Raw genomic sequence first — 19,410 nt, 5'->3', positions numbered from 1 at the left:
TTGAACCAGAGAAGAGGTAACAAACATCACCGGTAGGCCCTTCAGGTTTTCAGCAGTCAGGCTGAGAGTGCAAGGACTGGACACAGAATCCCAGGGAAGAAAGCCAAGGAACTATTTCTGTACCTGGGACCGACCAATGTTTCTAGGTTCTTGAAGGCAGCAGATAAAGTGAGATTTATAGTTAGCCTCGTGGTTCTTAGCTAAGACTTGAAACTGGTGCTAACTAACCATTTTGAACCTTCTGAGAAGTATTTTGATAAGACTTCTGTTTTCAAGTCCTGTTCTTGATAAAAGCATGGTTATATCATGCCTCGCACAATGGGGTTCTCATCTGGTTAAGACTCTGGGCGCTAACCTTATTAATAATAATAGGAGCAAGAGGAGTTGGGGAGTTCCAGGCCTTTTCTGCAAGCAGTCATATGATTTTTCACCTGGTTGTGGCCAGGCTGACAACTCTGCCTGAATTCAGGCTCAAGACTTCATCAGTCTTTAATCTGAATTGGGAAATCACTCTACCACATTTGGCCCTAGAATCATAGAGGGAAGGCTATATTGGCTGGGCTCCATGGACTCAATAGAAAGAATAACAGAATTTAAGCAGTAATAAAAGTATTTTGTCTCACACCAAAATGTAAAGGTCATCATGTACCTCTGAATTCCTCATCAGATGATGGATTAGGGAATTGGTCAGAGTGTCTTTATGTTGCAGAAGGAAAAAAAAACAAAACACTAGAATCTTTTAAAGCTCTCTTTATCTGGTCAGTAGAATCTTCATGGGCAGAAAGGTGGAATCTCCTTCCTTAGAGTTTTTAAGATCAGTCTTGACAAAGCACTGGCTGGGATGATTTAGTTGGGGATTGGTCCTGCTTTGAGCAGGGGGTAAGACTAGATGACCTCCTGAGGTCCCTTCCAACCCTGATATTCTATGAAAAAGCCAAAGCCTCTTTAATAGAGATTTGCAAGGCTGCCTCAGGGCTTCTGCCCACATCTTTGCAAAAACATTGGAGAATAAGATTGCATTCACAGCCTTTGTAGAAGGTTGTTGCTGGCACTAGTAGTTTAATGATAGTCCCATCCATACTAAAACGATGAACTGCTTTGGAAAGTTCTATGATCTTCTGTACCAGTCCAGGTGCTTGGAAGGGGAAATTTTATTATCTTTTTGGAATCTTCTAGATAAGTTCAGCCCCCCCACCTCCCTTGCTTGGCCGTCTACCTCATTACTGAGAGGTTTAATGCCATTACTAAGTCAATCCCATGTTAAGATTGCTTCTTCTACTTACTGAACTTATTTGTTAATGGTTATTGAATAGCATCAGTCCAATTTTTTGTTTGATACTTCTTTCAATGAATTCAACAGAAGGTTGACAAACTGCCAAATCTTTGTATGTCACGGGTGTGGTATCAAAAGTTTAATGCTCTGTCTTCATCTGTTGGTTGGGAGGAACTATAACCCAAGGCTCTAAAGGGATCAAATAAAGTAAATTTACAGATAAGTAAAATTTCTCCTTTTGTCACATCTTTTGGATGTCTGACACTGAACCTGGACACTGCAACCACCTTCTTCCCCTCCCCCCCCCCCCCAATTAACAAAGCATTAACGCAGAACACTTAAGCATATGAGCTGACATTTTTCAGCTCTGTATTTCATTCAGTAATTGTACTTGTTCTAGTGCAGTGGTTATCAATCTTTTCCATGCCATGACCCCATGTCATAACGGGGAAAAAATCAAAATTTTCCCTCCTATTCAATCATTAAAAATAGTGAAGGGTGTTCCTCCTGGGCCTGTTCACATTTCCCAAGTTTAGAACCCATCTTTCTGCGTGAATATTTTTGTTGTTTATTTTGTGTCTTGTATGCCTTGTAAGACTCTTGATGACTATTTTAGCACAGGAGGATGTGTTGCAAATTTCAATCCATTCCGCATTGTACAAGGCGTTGTTCCTTGACTATATTCTGTTATAGGAAGAGCCACAGGGAAACGAAGTTGCATAACTTTGAAATGAGACATTGTGACCCACTTCCTCTTCCCAATTCTAATTACTCATTATTCTGGTGTGAATATCAAACCAATATACAGACCAAACTTCTAACCATTCTTTCTTAAAGGCCACTCCATGCCCAAAAGAACCAAATAAAGAGATGATTAATGATGGCGCTTCTTGGACAATCATTAGTACAGATAAGGCAGAATATACATTTTATGAGGGGATGGGACCAGTCCATGCTCCAGTAACACCTGTGCCTGTTGTAGAAAGTCTTCAAGTAAGTCAGTTGTTTACTTTTTCTGTTCTTGTTAATAAATTTTGCACTTACTATAGGGCTTCTCATCTGAGCATCTTTAAATACTTCACAGTCTTTAATTAAATTTCATAGCACTCCTGTGACATGCTGTAGGTAAATATTATGTAACCAGTTTGATAGATGGGTAAACTGAGTCAAAGAGAACTTTAATAATTTGCCCAAGGTCACTCGTGAGTCAGTGGCTGAATTGGGAGGAAAAGCAGAGTTCTGATTCCCAGTCTCTCCCTCTCTAATCAATAGACTGCGTTCTCACACTTAGAAAGCGTCTTACAAACACTCTTAAGCAGAACAATTTTGAACTAGTCCTACATTATATATCTGCACCCACAAGAGAGTGTCTTGCTAAGTTAAGTTAAAATACTGTTTATATTTCCATAAAATTTTAGCTACATTTTTCAACTCTGTTATGCAAGACAAGAACACATGCTTGATAAAGAGAACATGGACTTTGTGTATTTCTTAAGAATTGTTGAACTTCTTAAAATTGTCCTCTGTAATAAATCCCCAGAGATCTTTATTTTTGTTTATTTAGAAATTTATATTGACACCTTATCAATAACAACTAATTACCAATTAACACACTATGACCGAACTCTTCCTTGTTAACAACAACCCTTGTTCTGTTTGAAAGAGGACTCAAAAGGTTGGCTACACAAAAGGTCATATCCTGTGTCCTGAAGTTCTTACTACTTGGGCTTTGATGAACTACCAAATGGTGACGACGGTGCAGGCTCTTTACTCATAGATGCTTGCTTGCTGGCTATTTCTGTTTTGTGAAATAAATGGTCTTCCTTCAAGCATTGCCATTCACTTCAGAACACCAAACCATTTGGAGCTATCTATCATGTGATTTCTTTTATTGAGTTGAATTTGTTTGCTGCTTTTATCAATTAGAAAAGTAATAAACAAGTGTATATGTTCGTCTTGCATCCGACGAAGTGGGTATTCACCCACGAAAGCTCATGCTCCTAAACGTCTGGTTAGTCTATAAGGTGCCACAGGATTCTTTGCTGCTTTTACAAGTGTATATGGTACTCATATGTACTACAAGAGTAATTCCTTCTGATTTTGTATGTCTGGTTTATCTTCTCTCTAGTTAAATGGTGGTGGAGATGTAGCAATGCTGGAACTTACAGGTCAGAATTTCACTCCAAATTTACGTGTCTGGTTTGGGGACGTGGAAGCTGAAACTATGTACAGGTGCAGTATTATTTTCTACTTCTTTTTTTTGGTGGGTGGAGTTCTGTTTACAGTTGGTGTTGAAGTTTTGGCAAGTGTATATTGATTTTTGTGGTTTGTTACATATCTCTTCGTTTTCTGAGTTACTACCTTTTTTACTGAATACCTGCTTGGCAGCTAACGTGTGTCCTTTCTCTTGTCAGATGTGCAGAAAGTATGCTGTGTGTTGTTCCAGACATTTCTGCATTCCGAGAGGGCTGGAGGTGGGTCCGTCAGCCAGTCCAGGTTCCAGTAACTTTGGTCCGTAATGATGGCATAATCTACTCCACTAGCCTTACCTTTACATATACACCGGAGCCAGGCCCACGACCGCATTGCAGTGCTGCTGGAGCAATTCTCAGAGCCAACTCAAGCCTCATGGCTTCCAGTGAAACAAATACAAACAGCGAGGGAAGTTACACAAATGTCAGCACAAATCCAACCAATGTCACATCATCTACAGCAACAGTAGTTTCCTAACTACAGTGTTTGCTTGGACTTTAACAGACTTTCAAGTGCTACAGACAAGACAACTGAACAATTTTGTGGTTTCATGGGAAAACACCTTTCCATTCTAAGTGATATTATTTGAACCTTGTTACCTGCAAGTGCTGATCTTAAAAATAGAAGCCACAATAAAAAAAAAAATCAGAAATGTATAAACTTTATTAAAATCTATTTTTCAGCTGTTTTTTTTTAAATGGGCAAGAAATTGAAATGTGGCTGGGATACAAGTTAAGCAAACTAGAAAACATGAACATGACATAATTTTTACGGACCAAGAAACTTGTATAAGCTTTAGTATAAAAGGTACATTTTCACCATACCTTTTTTGTATCACAACATATAGTACACTTTTGTTACCAAATAGTTTCTATTTTTTTTCCTCTGAGCTTTTGCTCTGAAGTATATTCAGGTTCCAAGCCTGACCATACTTGTATAATCTAATTACCATACTCTTCCAGTTTTAAAAAATATATATATTTTTGGTCTGTGGCTGGAACTGTTCCTTTTTTTAAACTGAAGTCTTATGACTTTTTATGAACTGAAATTGTTTTTATTTCAGCAAGTAGAACCTTGTAAAGGCCAGCATATTTTTTTTTAAGATTATATGAAGTCTGTGCAAAAGCTTTAAAATAAAATGCCTCTGCCTTGCCTGCAATACATGCAATGTATGTTAACGTTAGTGCTCTGTTTTCAGTCATTGTTAATAGTTATTTCTATGTTTTCCTTTTTTAAAAATATGTATTTATAGTGATAATTCATGAGGGTCTAACATTACATGAGTTCAAAATATGTGACATCTCAAACAGTCATGTTTATGATTGGTCATGTCACAGGAATACGTTGGTGTTTTGAAGGGTGGGTTTTGCCCCCTTCCCTCCTAAAAGTCAGAAATGTATCATAAAGTGTTTCAGGCTCCATTCAGGTTTTTTCTAATCTTGTACATAATTTATATGAAGTGTAACTTAAACATTTTATTTCAAAAGTGGAATGTTCCCAATAACTTCATTTGGCAGCATGTCTTCTGTCTTGTTGGCATGTGACTAAAATATCATGAGAAGCATTTGCTACAAATGGGATTGGTAGGTGATGCCCTTCATCATTATACAATGAGAGAAATCACAAAAAGCATGGTTTTTCTTCCTACTGTTCAGTAAATTAGGCCAAATGTTGGTGTAATCCTTGTCTTGAGATGTCCTTTCATTGTGAAGTGATCATACCATAATAATTAGAAATAAATTTTAGTACTTAGAAATGGGCAATTATAAGATTACAAAAGCACTGTAATGAAGTCAACGCCCAGATCTCTGTGTCCAGGGGTTTTTCTCTTTCCCTGCGAACAATTAGTGCAATGTTCAAGCCTTCTCTCCACCAGAAATTTAAGGCTCAGTTTGACTCAGTTGATTTGTGTTACTCTCATTCTGAACTTGCCTTTTTTATCCCTCTCTATGTAATTGATCGCTTCAACTATATTTGAAAATATATCCCAGTGGCTCATTTGCAATCCCAGAACCAGGGATAGGCTTATAGGATGTAGTGTAACCTTCCCCTTCAAGGACAAGAATATAACCTCTATGAATTGCTCCACCTTTACCATCCCATGAAACAGGAGCCACAACTACTGTGTACATGTGAACCTATGGTTTACTATAGAGCATAGCCTGCAGGCTTACCCATTGACTATTTGAATAGATTTCCATTGACCACTTTAAAAGTTTCCAATTTCAGCACCAGCACCATTTTAAAGCATTGCTTCTCTGTAATATGTTTGTCTTCTCTGATGCTCTGTTCTGCGTGTTTCCTTCAGCTGCTCGATGAACATGTTGGTTTTGCATTCATTGAAGACTGAAGACAATGTGGTTAAGGGAAGAAATCCGTTGTAAAACATATTCAGTTAGTTGTTAAATCAGTGCCACTGTCCTTTTAAAATGTGCTTGTATTCTACCACAGGCCTTCTTATTTGCCATTTTATACTATGTAACCTTCCCTTGAACATTGTTACAAATACTGCCTCATCTCTATTTCAGTGGCCAAGGGCAGACTTCATTGTGGCCTTATCTCTGTTTTAAGCTGTTTACTGGCATTTATTTGCAAATCTGTTTACTTGTCTGTGTGCTATTTAATTTTCTCTTGGTTGTGTTGACAGAAATCATTTCACAATGTTTTTGCTAGAAGTATGTTTTATACAGTACTGTTTAACTTATGGGCCTCAGGTTTTCTTCGCTTATTAGCTTGAGGATTAAAGGAAGTGGTTAGTAATGGAGTTACTATAATATTAAAGAACAAACCGTTACATACACAGCAGATAAAACCATAACAAGCTTTTTAACTTTCAAGGAATATTTTTAAATAGCTTTTCAAACCATAAGAGGCACCTGCTTTTATATACATTATTTTAAAATGTTTTTACATGTAAATGCAATAGACTTTTGTATTCAGTTTCTTTCCTTGCAATAAGTTTGCCCAATGGAGTATACACAGTATTCCTGGACTTTTCAAGAAACTAACAAACATGATGCATTTGGCCTAATTTCTGCCACTCTACATACCACAGACTAATGGGTGAAAAAGTACATTAAATTCCATTTCAGCAGTATCTGCTCATGTACAGTTTTTAAAGCTCTTTTTGTTGGCTTTTTCCTGGACTTGTGGCTCCATTGTCTTTAGTAGATAATTAGTAACACAGGAATTGTCTTCCAGATCCACACTGTCACTAAGAAAGATGCTCAGTTGTAATTTAAGTTCAAATAACTTATTTTCTTGAACTCTTTCCTGAGAGTGGCTTTGTTACTTTTAATGGCATCAAGAGCTGTTGATCATCTTTCATGATACTAATAATATCCCAAGAATGCAAAAAATTTCTGTTAAACTACTTATAGAATGTTTCAATATGAAACTATAGAACTGTTCTACTGTAGCTGTTAAGTCTTGTCTTATCTTATTATTTCTAAAAGTATACTTAGAAATTGAGTCTGTTCAGAATGTTTTTATAGTTCCAACTAATAGGATGAGAAAGCAAGTTAAATGCTCAAAGCTACCTATGTTCTGTTTTTGTTTAGAACTGCACTTCAGAATTCAACACTAGTATAATATAACCTGCTGCTGACATTTTCCTAATTTTATCTGAATGCTCCCTGCATCTGTCTTTTTGTTAATTCTGATATACACTATTTCACTTCTGTCTTCATTGCACAGACTTATAAGGTATCATACTGGTTACCTGAAAAGACATGAACCTAAAGAAATAAAACCATAATAACCCCTAATACAAATCTGACACAAATGAAACAAGTGAGTTACCCACTTTAAACCAAATAACTATAGAGGTGTCAATTTTGAAACAAAATGCTCTGTAATTATTAACCATGTTATTTACTTTTTACTTTCAAAAGCAGCTGTGTTTATGAGTACTGAAAAAATGTGTGTACTTTCCTGTGCCAGACAGTTGACTTTGTTTTCAAGCACTGTACTGTGGGGTTGAGTGGCAGCTTTGTTAGAAACAGTAATATATTAGGGTTTCTACCTAACCCTTTTAGGACTGAACTGTTTTCTCCCTTCGTAAAGTTACAAAATGGATGAATAGTTCCATTTGTAAACATTTGCCTACAGTCAGTACTGCTTTTGTCCAGCTGTAGGTGCTATGCTTAGTTTTAGTTTGTTTCTTGAATCTTGCAGCAAGTATATGCATTCAGTCCTTTAAGGGTTATATTTTTCAAACTGTGCACCTGTAAAATTTCTTAGCAATAAGGTAGAAAATTGAGCAAGTTTTTACCATAATTTTGTAGAAAATTTGAATTGCTCAGTTCCATATTTCATCAAAAAAATCTGCAATATGGGCAGTTTCAAGGAATAAATAAAAATGAAATGTAAACTACATAAGTGTTTTGTCCAGTGTGTGTAAGCACATATAATATTTCGTTTCAGTTTTTTTCTATAAGGTTTTAGTCACGATGAAATGTCATGTTACTACTCCTGTGACAAACTTATTTTAACAGCTGTCTGATGATACTATATAGAGAGTAATGTAATTTGATCACAGTTATTGAAAATGGCTACATTTTTGCTGACATAATGTTAAAGAAGAAATCAGGGTTTTTTGGCTTGTAAACAGTGAGGTCATCTGTGGAACCAGAGCAGCAGAAGACCAAGCCCAGGAGAGGAAAAGTCATCAATAGATGTGAGGGCAGGCACCCTGGCCTCCACTTAAACTGGATACGGAAAGTCCATGTAAAAAAACTGGTTTCAAATATAAACCTGTTTCTCTACAGCTTGTATAATTGCTGAAGTTAGACAAGTGACTGTTGTTTTTCCAGTAATGTAAAAAAAGAACCGGTTCACTTTTTTGATATTATTTATTAAATAAGAAAAAACTGAACTGTGTTTAATTGTTTAAATGTAGCAGCCTTACTACTACAATTACTTAACCTGTTTTATTTTTCATCCCAGGCTGTAGTTGCATTCTGTCTGGGTGAGCATTTTTCAGGTGTTGGTTAATAGCTAGGCTCAGTTTTCATCCTTGAATATATAACAAGCTAGTTTATGCCTTGGTTTTAGGGAGAACATGAACCAGCAAGTCCAAATGCTACAGCTGATTGAGGTTATCTCCTGTTTGGGCTGCCATCACACAGGATTAATTCCATTAGATACATAAAAATACAAAACTCTTGAAAGGAGATGAGGAATAGATGTGGCGTACCAGAAAATGGTTAGGAATAGCAGGAGTGGCAGACATTGCACTCATTAACAGTGGTGAGATTGTGGGAGGGACAGAAAAGAGGAGGCTATTGCTAGATAAGCAAAGCGCTACTAGGACAAAGACACAAATTGGAGTAAGTTGATAGTGGATTTTAACCATAGGAATTATTTTAGACCTTTGAAAGATGGGTACAATTGAGTAGTATCCATGTAAAAGTGCTAGTTCAAAGTATAAGATGAACAAAATGGAGAAAGTTGATAACTAAGACTTGAACTTTGCTGGTCCTTAGAGGTAATGGGCCCACCGCTAGAAACATTTTTTTTTAATTTTTTTTTTAATTGAGATAGAAGAAGACTCATGATGTGAAGGAATCATGTCTGCATAAATTGAGGTATGATTCCTGGTGTATTGCAGCTGCACAGAGATGAAGGAGAAGGAAGAGAGAGGGGGGAGAATGTGGCCTTAAGAATAGTCAAAGTAAATGGCTCAGGGAGTCTTGTTGGAACTACGCTTGAACCACTGACGGCTCATCAAGAGTCTGATTCTCATTTATACTAAGATCCTTTAGGATGGTCTGGAAGTATAAATAGACGCCAAAGTGGATGTAAATTACATATAAATCCACTTTAAAGCCCCTTTCCACTTCCATTGCTGCATTGCAGTTGATTATGAAGCATTTGGGAACTGCAGAAATGGGGAAATTCTTTTGGACAAGGCATTGACAGAGATAAGACTGGTGGTACAGTAGGAAAAAAAGAATGGTGGGAGGAAATCATCTAATCTATATTAAACAGTCTATGGAACTTTGTGACACCCCAGCTGTTAAGCTTTTGCCATGATAAATATTGATCACTTGTTACTAAGGCTGTGATTTAGTCACTGAATCTGTGACTTCCAAAGACCTGTGTGAGTTCAGCCAGTGCCAGCTGGGAGCTGCAGGGTCCCCTGCCGCCTGCGGAGGGAGGGACCTGTGGGGTATCTCTGCCCCCCCCAGGCGGCAGGGGGACCCCCGCCACTCCTGGCTGCTGTGGGTGGCAGGGCGGACCCCCAGATCTCTCTGCCTCTGGGTGGCAGGGGGAACTGACAACTCCTGGTAACCCCGGGCTGCAGGGGGGAGACCCCTGCTGCTCTCTGCTGCCACAGGCAGCAAGAGGGACCCCCACTGCTCCCATCTACCCTGGGCCGCTGGGGGGACCCCCTCTGCTCCCATGTACTGTGGGCGGCAGAGGGGACCCACGGAGCTCCTGGCCACCCCAGACCACAGGGGGGATCCCTGCCGCTCTCCACTACCATGGGCAGCAAAAGGGACTCCCATCCACGGCGGCAGGAGTGGCAGGGGGTAGCCATGGAGCTCCCAGCCGCCCGTAGCTGCCCAGGCTCCCCATTTTTTCATGGATATATTTGGTAAAAGTCAGTGACAGTTCATGGGCTTCCATGAATTTTTCATTATTGCCTGTGACTTGTTTGTGACTTTTACTAAAAAAATATCCCTGACAAAATCTTAGTCTTATTACTACTGTCTGCTGTTTCTTTGCTAGTTTCTGATCCATAAGTGTCTCATGCCATGACTTAGTTTCTTGTGAGAGACTTTGTCAGTTGCCTTTTGAAAGTGTAAATAAATTATATCAACTGGTTCTCCTTTAGTCACTGTTTCTTTGGTATATTCAAAGGAATGTAATACATTGGCAAGGCATGCTTTTCCTTTAGACCCTAGTGTATGATCTTCAAGGAGTTTTATAATGCTGTTTTAAATTAACATTTCAACTATTCACCAACTTAAGTAAGGCTTACTGGTCTGAAATTCCTTGGACCATATCTACTGCTTTTATTTAAATAGGGGTACAACATTTACTACCCCCCAATCCTCTGATAGAGTAGTTGATTTTAACGTGTGCCTATTTAAAATTTTTTGGGTAAATACCATCTGGGCTTGATGACTTTTTGCTTCCCCCAATGAACAACTTTGTTCTAGTATCCCTCTCTTTTTAAAACCTCCGTCTCTGATAGTATCTCATCTAGTACATCTAGAGCTAGTAGATGTACTGTTACTAGCCTAAGTATCTACACAACAGCCTGTGTGGTGAAGACTTGTTCAAAGAAATCATATTTCTTCCTTGGGTTATGTCTACACTACAAACTTGGGTAGAGGCAAGTTAAGTCGGCATAAAACTGCCGCAGTTACTATATTGGTTGTACACATGCATACTTGGCTCCTTGTGTCGGTGCTGTGCATACTCACCAGGAGCATTTGTCTTGATGCGCTGTGTGGTGCACTATGGGTAAGTATCCCAGTTTGCAACCCGCCGCTGTGCAGTGCAGTCCTTTTGGAAGTTTTGGCAATGCATAGTGGGGGCAGAAACAAGTTGCATGGGGTGAGTGGAAGCAAGGGGTGGGTGACCAGATGCATGCTGGGTCAACTTCCCAGTATGCATCTGTCTCCATCCCATAACATTTTTGTGCCTTTTTAAAAAAACTCATGAACCTGCGTGGCCCTTCTTGCTATACACCATCTGTGACAGAAGCATGGAGCCTTCACGGCTCTGCATTATTGTTATGAGCATTGCAAGCACAAGGCACACAATACTCCAGTATTTGCAGAGCTGTAAGAGGACTCAAATCAGTGTGGAATATGACAATTTTTTGGAGGACAGATCGCTGTGTGGGAAACAGAACCAATTCAAGGTTGTTGGTAGTGTTCACGTAGCAGCTGCAGGTGTGAGCATAATTTCTGGGCCCAAGAAACAAACACCGACTGGTGGGATCACATTGTAATGCAGGCATGGTATGATGAGCAATGGCTGCAGAACTTTCAAAATGAGAGCTACACTGACAGTGGAGAAGCAAGTGATGATCGCACTGTAGAAACTTGCAACACTGGACTGCTTCTGGTCAGTGGGAAATCATTCTGGAGTTGGAAAATCCACTCTGGGGGGGTCATTGTCATGTAAGTGTGCAGGGCCATTAATCATCTGTTAGGCAGGATTGTGGCTCTCTGCAATGTGCATGCAGGACATGGTGGATGGATTTACAGCAAAGGGATTCCCAAACAGCAGTGGAGCAATAGATCCCTATTTTGGCACCAGAGCACCTTGCCACGGAGTACATCGACAGAAAGAGCAACTTTTCTACAGTTATTCAAGCATTGGTGGATCACTGGGGACACTTCACCAATATCAGTGTTCATTGCTTGGGGATGGTGTATCATGCTCGCATATTAAGAACACAGGATTGTTCATTAATCTACAAGCAGGGACTTTCCCAAATGGCAGATTACCCTTGGGAATATTGAAATGCCAATAGTGATCCTGGGGGATCCCGCCTACCCCTTGCTCCACTGGCTCATGGAGCCATACACTGGGCACCTTGACAGCACCAAGGAAAGATTTAACTACTGGCTCAGCAGGTGCAGAATGACAGTTGAATGTGCTTTTGATAGATTGAAGGGATGCTCGTGATGTTTATTCACAAGACTGGATCTCAGTGAAAAAAATTCCAATGGTTATAGCTGCCTACTCTTTCCTGCATAGTATGTGCAGGAAACATACTAAGCACATTCCTGTGAAACAAAGGGAGGGAAAGTTGCTGCCAGGGTGCACCGGAGTGGCTGTCTGCTGATTTGAACAAACACAAAGGGCTATTAGAAGAGCTCAATGCCAAGCTATATGGTTCAGGAAGACTTTAACAGTCAGTCACAGTAATGCATTGTGGTGTACTGTATTCTGCCTGGCCCCACTGCTTTGGGGCCTGTTAGGAATGCTGTGGTGCTTGGCATACATCTATGAATATAACTCCGTCAATGCACCCTTTAATTTTGTGGTACTTGCAGTATCTTTGTGGTTGTTACACTGTTTGTTACCCTGTGAGCTGTGTCACACAATACAGTACCAAGTGGGTTCTTTCAGAATTGCTACGCACTCTGCAGCATATATTGTGAACTAATGAAGAAGAATTATTTTCCAGCTAATAGAATTTTATTCAGTAACAAAATCTGTGCAATTTAAAAACTTAATATATTAATGGACCAGAACTTAATAAAGGGAAAGAACATGTTACCTACACAAACAGCTGAGGCAGATCAAGCTTTTGTGAGGCCCTGGGCCAGAGCAAGTAGAGGCCTCACCCCATCATTCCGCCTGCAGTCCACCCCACCGCCTCACGCCCCCGGGGCTTCCCCTGCTTCCCAGAGTGTCAAGCAGGCGGAGTGGGTCAAGCACCCATGTCCCAAGCCCACTCCCCGGCAGAAGTGCCATGCAGGTAGCACATGGGGGTGCCCATTTTGGGGGCCCCCATAGGGACAGAGAGGAGAGGGCGTGCAGGCCACATGGAGACAAGGGGAGTGGAGGTGGCTGAGTAGCGGTGTGGGGACACATGGGGACAGGAGGGAGCGGGGTGCCTGAGTGGAGGTACAGGGCTGCATGGAGACAGAGGCAGCTATGCCTAGCTGAATGGAGATGCAAAGACACATGCAGATATGCCTGGCTGAATGGTGATGGGGGTGCAGGGACACACGAGGACAGGAGCAGATGTTCCTGACTCAACAGAAAAGGCTAGGGGGTCAGCCAGGGCCTGCAGCGGGGAGGCTTCCCAACTCCCAAACAATCCCTCCCCACCAAAAAAATCTGTTTCATACTTCTCCCACCCACACCCAGCAACCCTACAGAGTCACTCCCAGGTTCCTTCCCAGCAATTATTTCCCTCTCTCTCCGCTCTTCCATTACCCCTGACTCCGCCAAGCCTTTGCACTGCTTCTGAGGGGTGCGGGAAAATGGTTCTGTATTGTAGTTTAAATGAATCATTACTCAACGTTCTGTAGTAATATGTCTAGTATGGAATCTAGTTGTCAAAAAAATTTCCTGAATCTTTTTTGTTGTCTGTATTGTTACAGGCCAACTTGCAGACAAGTATTTTGAAAGAAATAAAAAAAAGATTGAAACTGGTGTTAATATATTGTGCTCTTTTGACAAAATATGCAGAATTTAAAAATATTGTGTGCAGAATTTTTAATTTTTTGGCTCAGGATTTCCGCAGGAATAAATTATGTTCTAAAAAGCATTAACACCAATGGGCAAATTTGAGGAACCTCAGAGTTGTTTTTCCTGCTTAATTTCTTAATGTTAAAGCCACAATTTCTTTTTAAAGGGTTTATGGAGTTGTTGTTTTTTGCACTGAATGAAATGTGTTTAAAATATCTGAGGAAATAGTCCTTTAAGTTTCACTTTTTGTATTGCTATGAATGGAAAGAAGCCCATTCTCGTATTTATAAGTTTATATATATATATAATATATATATATAATATATATATAATATATATATATAAAAAAAAAATTTAAAATAGATTTTCAACAGTTTGTCAGGTAAACATAGTCATGTTTGAACTCATTTCTTTATATTACTGGCTATCCACATTCAAGAATTTTGCTGATTCTCCCCATATATCCCCAAGAATAGAGAGCCTTCAGAAAATGGAAATCCAGTCTTCATGAAGCCAATAAAAAGGGGTATGAATTACAGCAGGCAATACCCAAGAAAATTATGGGGACTGAAATGGAATGTGAAGAGCAAATACCTTATAGCATTAAAAACAAGTAAAAAGAGTTTCTTTAACTACAACAGAAACAGGAAACTTGCAAGAGGATTGGGTGGGGGAGGGGTGTCAAGGAGGAACTTGGGGCTGGTCTATACTACAAAATTAGGTTGACGTGAGCCCCTTGCATCAACCTAGTTGTGCATGTGTCTGTGCTTAAATGCGTCTCCCACCAGAGTAAGTGCCTATTACAGCAGCAAAGTAACACTAGCTCTTTGAGTCCCAGTCTGTGACCTGCCCTCAGCAGCCCTGTGTGCCCCACTCTGTCCATCCTCCCCCATATCCTGTGCCTCTTCTCCTGGCCCCCTCCCTCAGGGCGCTGTGAGGAAGGCACCTCTCTCCCTTGCTACAGCTGACTGCTCCAGCCCCTGAGCCCATTGCCCTCTCTCTGGCAACACCTGCTGAGCAAAAAGTGTTATTGCAGCTTCCCACCCACACCCTTGCAGCTTCTGATGGGAGGAGGTGAAGGGGAGTCTGTGGGGGACATTCATTCTGTGCTTGTGCAGTGGCACAGAATTCCCTCAGGCGTAATAGTTGCTGTTTTGATCTGTAAGCTCCTTGAGCAGGGCACATGTTTTGTCAGTGACCCTTGTCCTACAATTAATTCCATGTGGCCATAGAGGTTTAACCACATGGAACTTGTTGCAGGATTGGGGCCTATATTTTTAAAGCACTTTGTAAATGTATGGTTAGCTATTAATTTGTACAGTCTGCCGTATAATACATAGGTTTTGTTCCAAATCGTTTTTTTTTCATTTTGTGAGATGCCGGTAGTAGTGCACTATTCTATTGACATATAATATGAAAATAATAGCTGAAATATTCCTTTTTTTTAAGAACTGCTACTTAATACTAATTGAAAGATTTTTATCCAAGTGTCTCCTTTTTGTCTTTTAATGAGAGAGTTTGACTTTTGATCTAAAAGAGGTCTTCCAATCAGTACTAAAGTAACAGCATCCTTAATAATTTTTAAAATAAATCAGAATTTCAGCTGTTATATCATAATAGGACATGTCAGTAATAGTGGAATGCTACTCCATATACGAATACCTACCATTCACATGTAATGAAATACTGTAAAATATTTTTTTAAAATGAGAAAACCCATCAAATAAAGCATTCAAAACATTTCAAAATTCCAATATGTAATTCAAAGTTTTCCAAACAATTTTTCAAAATGTAATTTTTCATTTTGATTTTTTTTCTGCAGGATTTTTTGGTGAAATCTAAATGATTTCATAAAAAAAATGCTTATGTTGTCAAAACAGCTTTTTCACTGAAAATGTTTTGATGAAAATTATCTGAGCAGTTCTACTTTTAGAGATCTAAGAGATTTAAAAATCAACCCAAGCCAGAAGAATTGTATATTCGCTACTATAACTTATATGCAAGGTTTATGAAGTTCTATTTGATATGTATTTAATTACTTGAGAAATCACTTATGCTGGCACACAAATAAATATGAGAGAGACAGACATAATGATAGGGGGGGCAGAGTTAATGCTGAGCTTTCAAACATAAGGTTGCACTGCCTACTAAGTGCTTCATTTTTCAGTATAACATTTTTTGTTGTGTAGTATTAATCTCTCAGGAATATTTCTACCATAGAAAACAGGAAAAATTGTCAATGCAGCTTGTAAATTCCTTTTTAAGGTACCATTTGCCTTTCCATTTGCGCAATCTTGACTAACTGACCTATCCTAAACAGACATCCATAATCTTAAGACTTCTGAACCAGGCTGCCTTAATGCCTGGACCATTTTCAAATTCTAAAGTTTAGATAGATCAATAAAAGTTGGTAGCAAACATCTAGATTTGTGCAAAACTTTCTGTGCTCTCAGCTTACAGGTGATTTAAAACAAAAAAGCTTGAACTAATTGAAGTGTTTTGTTTTTTTTACATAAGTACATGTTTAAAAAAACACTCCTTCAAATGAGAAATTTTGTGCACACACAATTTGAATGTCTAAAAGCTTCAAACTTGCCTGGTTTGTAGATCATACCGAGACATCAAGAACAATTTAAGTTTGAAGGATAGCTTTTGAGAAGTTTTAAGTTCCTGAGGTTTTCGATTTGGAGATGCAAATGTAACCTTTGGGTGGGCTAGATTTCCCTTCATTGCCCTTCTCCAGTGCCTTACAAAAATGCAGTTCCCATAGAAAAGCAGATGGACACCCAGAATTCAGTCTCTAAGGGTTTTCAAAAAGGACTGCACAGGGTCAGCCTCTGCACATTCAAATCCCCAAAAGAACAAAAGGAATTAACTTAATTATCATCTTTATATGTTTTATAAAGAAACATAATAAATAATAGTAACTTAATTTTTACAACATAACATGGCTATGATGATTGCAGAATGAAGCCATCAATTTGCTGCAGTTGCTTTTACTGGGGCGGGGGGTGGGGAAGAGGGAGCAAAAGTGACTGGGTCTTTGGCTATTGCAGAGGAGTGTTTCTCATTTAATTGGGAATAGTACCAAGGCTGTTCTTTGGCTTGTATTTTAATAAACATTGTTTAAAAGATTAGCTTTGGGAATGGGTCTAGCAGATAAGACTGAACCACATACTGTATGAGCAGCCTATCTAGTACAATTTATGATGAATGATCTTTCTCCACTTTTTTCTAGCTTGTCTCCAGCCAAGAGCGACCAGCTGATCATCCACACCAGCTGATTGTCTCACAGTGGGTATGAGCATAAATTTGATCAAGTTGGTGTTATGGAAACCTGATGGGATGACTCCCATGATTGGAATGTTAAAATAAATGGTTATAACCTATTTTGAAAGGATCGAGTGGGCAAAAGGGGAAGGGAGTGGCACTCCATCAAAAATGGCATCACCTATTTCTGAATCCCTGATAACTCAGAAGAAAGTGATCCTGAATGCATATAGATCAATGTCCTAACAGATAAAGCAACAAGATGGGTTATTAACTGGTGTCTCCTACAGATGATAAAGTGCCATTAGGGAGCTGGATGACCAGCTCCTTACACACCTGTCTATAAAGTGTTGGGAGGGGGAAAGTGTGATCATGGGGGGCTTCAATTTGCGAGACACATGCTGGAGGGCTCGTGTTGCCAGTACTAAAACATCCTTGAAATATCATAGATGACAATTTCCTAATCCAAAGTGTTGAGGTCAACAAGAGGAAATTCTGTATTAGACCATGTATTGACAGATAAAAAGAAATTGATCACAGAACTAAAAGTTAATGGTCACTTGGGCACAAGTGATCATGACTTGATCACATCTATAATGTGCAAATAGAATAAAGCCAGAACCAATAATACATATTACTTGGTGCTTTAGAAGGACCAGCTTCACAAATCTGAAAACTATTATGAGCAAAATCAGCTAGGAGGAGGAATTTAATTAGAAAAATGTAAAGGATAATTGGAAATTGGGATAATTGGGACCTCTATCAGATGCCTGAAAAGCTACAATCAAGAAAGAAGTAAGGCCATATTGGTTAAAAAACTGACCTGGGGAAGTAAAGGCAGCTATAAAAAATTTAAAAATGGAAAGGTAATAGAAATGAATATAAATCAGAAGCTAGGAATTGTAGAAAATTAATAAGAAAAGCAAAGGGACACAAGGAAAAATCTATGGCCAGCAGAATTAAGGACAATAAGAAGGAGTTTAAGTATTAGGAACAAAAAGAATCCTAACAATGGCATTGGTCTATCACTAGATGGAAATGGTAGAATTATCAATAAAGATGTAGAAAAGGCAGAAGTGTTCAATGAATATTTCTGTTCTGTATTTGGAGAAGAAACAGGTGATGCAGTTATAGCATATGGTAACACTTTCCCCAGTTTATTAGTATCTCAGGAGGATGATAAACAGCAGATACTAAAGTTAGACACTTTTAAATCAGGATAACTTGCAACCAAGAGTTTTAAAAGAGCTGGGCGAGGAGCTTGCTGGACAGCTAATTCTGATTTTCAGTAGGTCTTGGAACGCCAGGGAAGTTCCAGAAGACTGGAAAAAAGCTAATGTTGTGCCAATATTTTTAAAAGGTTAATGTGGTACCCTGGATAATGATATGCCTCTCAGTATGACACAAATCCTGGTGAAGACAATGGAGCAGCTTATCAGGGATTCAATTAATAGAGAATTAAAGAAAGACAATATAATTAATGCCAATCAAAATGGGTTCATGGAAAATAAATCCTATCAAACTAACTTGATATCTTTTTTTTTTATGAGATTAAAAGTTTGGTTAATAAAGGCAGTAGTCTTGTCATAATATACTTAGACTTCTGTAAGGCATTTGACCTGGTGCCACACAACATTTGATGAAAAAACTGAAATGATATAAAATGAACATGGCACATATTAAATGGATTAAAAGTTGGCTAACAGATAAGTCTCAAAATGAACAGGAGTACTTGTGGCACCTTAAAGACTAACAAATTTATTTTAGCATGAGCTTTCGTGAGCTACAGCTCACTTCTTCGGATGCATAGAATGGAACACACAGACAGGAGATATTTATACATACAGAGAACATGAAAAGGTGGAAGTATGCATACCAACAGGAAAAGTCTAATCAATTGAGATGAGCTATCATCAGCAGGAGGAAAATAAACTTTTTGAAGTGATAATTAAGATGGCCCATAGAAGGTGTGAGGAGAACTTAACATAGGGAAATAGATTCAATTAGTGTAATGACCCAACCATTCCCAGTCTCTGTTTAGGCCAGTGTTAATTGTATCTAATTTGCATATTAATTCGAGTTCAGCAGTTTCTCTTTGGAGTCTGTTTTTGAAGTTTTTTTGTTGCAAAATTGCCACCTTCAAGTCTGTCACTGAGTGGTTAGAGAGGTTGAAGTGTTCTCCCACTGGTTTTTGAATGTTATGATTCCTGATGTCAGATTTGTGTCCATTTATTCTTTTGCGTAGAGACTGTCCGGTTTGGCCAATGTACATGGCAGAGGGGCATTGCTGGCACATGATGGCATATGGCACAGTATGGGAGGAGGTGACCAGCCCTCTGTGGAGAAAGAAGTGGTTCAGGATTATTTAGAAAAGCTGTATGAGCACAAGTCCATGGGGACGGATGTGCTGCATCCGAGGGTGCTAAAGGAGTTGGCGGATGTAT

At 39.1% G+C, this 19,410-nt stretch overlaps 1 protein-coding gene across 22 annotated transcripts in view; it reads left to right on the top strand.

Annotated features, from left to right (window-relative positions):
• Window positions 1–8,407, top strand: part of RBPJ (recombination signal binding protein for immunoglobulin kappa J region) — a 104,247-nt gene extending 95,840 nt beyond the window's left edge. For all 22 annotated transcript variants that reach the window (XM_045018947.1, XM_045018933.1, XM_045018941.1 and 19 more), the window contains 3 exons: window positions 2,111–2,266; window positions 3,402–3,505; window positions 3,688–8,407. In XM_045018947.1, coding sequence (XP_044874882.1) covers window positions 2,111–2,266; window positions 3,402–3,505; window positions 3,688–4,003 — 576 coding nt within the window. In that variant the 3' untranslated portion in view covers window positions 4,004–8,407. The remainder of the gene's footprint in view (window positions 1–2,110; window positions 2,267–3,401; window positions 3,506–3,687) is intronic.
• The last annotated feature ends 11,003 nt before the right edge of the window (window positions 8,408–19,410 follow it).

The sequence above is a fragment of the Mauremys mutica genome, chromosome 5, assembly GCF_020497125.1.
Source record: "Mauremys mutica isolate MM-2020 ecotype Southern chromosome 5, ASM2049712v1, whole genome shotgun sequence".
In the NCBI taxonomy this organism is placed as follows: Eukaryota; Metazoa; Chordata; order Testudines; family Geoemydidae; genus Mauremys; species Mauremys mutica.
This window is presented reverse-complemented; position numbering and strand designations above follow the sequence as displayed.